The sequence below is a fragment of the Elephantulus edwardii genome, unplaced genomic scaffold, assembly GCF_000299155.1.
Source record: "Elephantulus edwardii isolate Elephantulus edwardi_28Jun2011 unplaced genomic scaffold, EleEdw1.0 scaffold00044, whole genome shotgun sequence".
Taxonomy (NCBI): domain Eukaryota; kingdom Metazoa; phylum Chordata; class Mammalia; order Macroscelidea; family Macroscelididae; genus Elephantulus; species Elephantulus edwardii.
The window spans coordinates 12,394,448-12,396,277 of record NW_006399794.1 but is presented as its reverse complement, the minus strand read 5'-3'; the positions used below and the strand labels follow the sequence as shown (position 1 = coordinate 12,396,277).

General features: G+C 42.6%; 1 protein-coding gene across 1 annotated transcript in view; it reads right to left on the bottom strand.

Moving 5' to 3' along the window:
* TRIM21 (tripartite motif containing 21) overlaps positions 1-1,409 on the bottom strand; it is a 12,098-nt gene extending 10,689 nt beyond the window's left edge. Inside the window, exon 1 of the mRNA XM_006885711.1 lies at positions 1,002-1,409. Coding sequence (XP_006885773.1) covers positions 1,002-1,409 — 408 coding nt within the window. The remainder of the gene's footprint in view (positions 1-1,001) is intronic.
* Between the last annotated feature and the right edge of the window lie 421 nt (positions 1,410-1,830).

Sequence of the window (1,830 nt, the reverse complement as noted above, 5' to 3'; positions counted from 1 at the left end):
TCCATGGCAGCATCTGTTAACTGAAATATGTCAATTGGTATACCATCTATTCCTGGAGCCTTAATTTTTTGCCATATCCTTCAAAGCAGCCTGAACTTCTTCTTTCATCACCATAGGCTCTTGCTCATATGTTGTTTCATGAAACTCTTCTGTGTCTTCCAGTTCCTTTCGGTACAGTGACTCAGTATATTCTTTCCATCTTCTTTTAATACTTCCTGGGTCATTTAACATTCTGCTGAAAGCATCCTTGATTATAGCAACTCAAGGTTTGAATTTGTTCTTCAGTTCCTTGAGCTTAAGATATGCTGAGCGAGTTCGGCCCTTTTGATTTTCTGACTCTAACTCCTTGCACATTTCATTGTAATATTTTGCTTTGTCATCCTGTGATGCCTTTTGAAATCTTCTGATTTCTACACTCAATCTTCCTGAGACTGCACTCTAAAAATGGCTCTTTTCTGGCCTCTCTGTGTGATTGAAGTGTATAATCTTGCAACAACTTTTGGGAGTGAAATACTGCTTCTTTCATACCGTGTGTCATGGATTGAATCATGTCCCTCTCACACACAAATATATAATGGACCAAATGTAATGATCTGACAATCTAAACAATTGCAAAGGGATTAAGGTTGGAATGTGATAGTCCTTAATCTAGTCAAAGCTTTGATCTAAGTTTCCATGGAATGTGGCTTGTAACTCCTTTCATTTCACAAAAGATAAAGGGGATGATATAAACCAAAAGGGAGGTCCTAAGTACACCAAGAAAGATGCACCAGGAGTGGCGTGAGTCCTTTGAAAATCAGGTCCCTACATTCAGAAATTCTTTAACACGGGGAAAGCCCAAGACCCTGTTAGCCTGTGATTCTACACTAGATTAGGCATCCTTCCTTTCCCCAGTCCCTCAAATCCTGAGGCTGCTTCTCTCATCCCAAGCTCTGGGGAACAAAACACTGATCAGACACGTCTCCTACTTACCTGCTCCTGCTCTGGTGCTAAGGCCTCACCTGGTACTCCTGAGCAGCTTCTTCAATAGGAACCATGAGATGGGCACGGTGTTTTCGGGATTGGGCACACACCCAGCAAAGAAGTTGCCCATCTTTCTCACAGAAGAGGTGAAGTATCTCTCCATGGACTCGACAGTAATGTCCCTGTGGACCTTCATTGTTTCTCTGGCTCATTAGTTTGAGGTTGTCCATCATATTGGCTAGCTGCACATTGGGTCGGAGATTCCTGAGGAGAAATGTGTGGCGGCACACAGGGCACACACTGCCTCCATCTTCTCCGAAGTGAGAGATGCATTCTTGGCAGAAGCTGTGGCCACATTCAATACTCACAGGCTCCACCATGGGGTCCAAGCAGATGGGACACGTGACCTCTTCCCACATCATTGCTACGGGCGTTGCTGAAGCCATGACACCAGAGAGATCTTGTGGGAAACTGGTGGAGAAAGAATAAGAGGAAATTAGAAGATGAAAGTTGTGTGATTAAAAAAAGATTCAAAGGAAAAGGAATGAACCAGTGGTAAAATCAAGAAAAAGCAAGAGCATCTGTTTGACTAATAAGAGCTGCTTTTCTATAATATAGTAAAAGAGAAAGGCAACTGGAGTCTCCAAAAGAGACAGAGAAAATTGTGCAGAACCTCAAGAGATAAAAAAGTAGATTTTCATCATGTCCATCTCAGCTTAAACCCTTTATAGACTCCTCAGTACAGGGCAAAGAGAAAACAAATCTGCCTGAGAAGAAGGCCAAAAGGGAGAGAAGATGGGATAAAAAAAAAGTTATGTCCAGCTTGGGCCTGGGTCCATTCAAGCACATCCAATTGTCTGTTTAGGG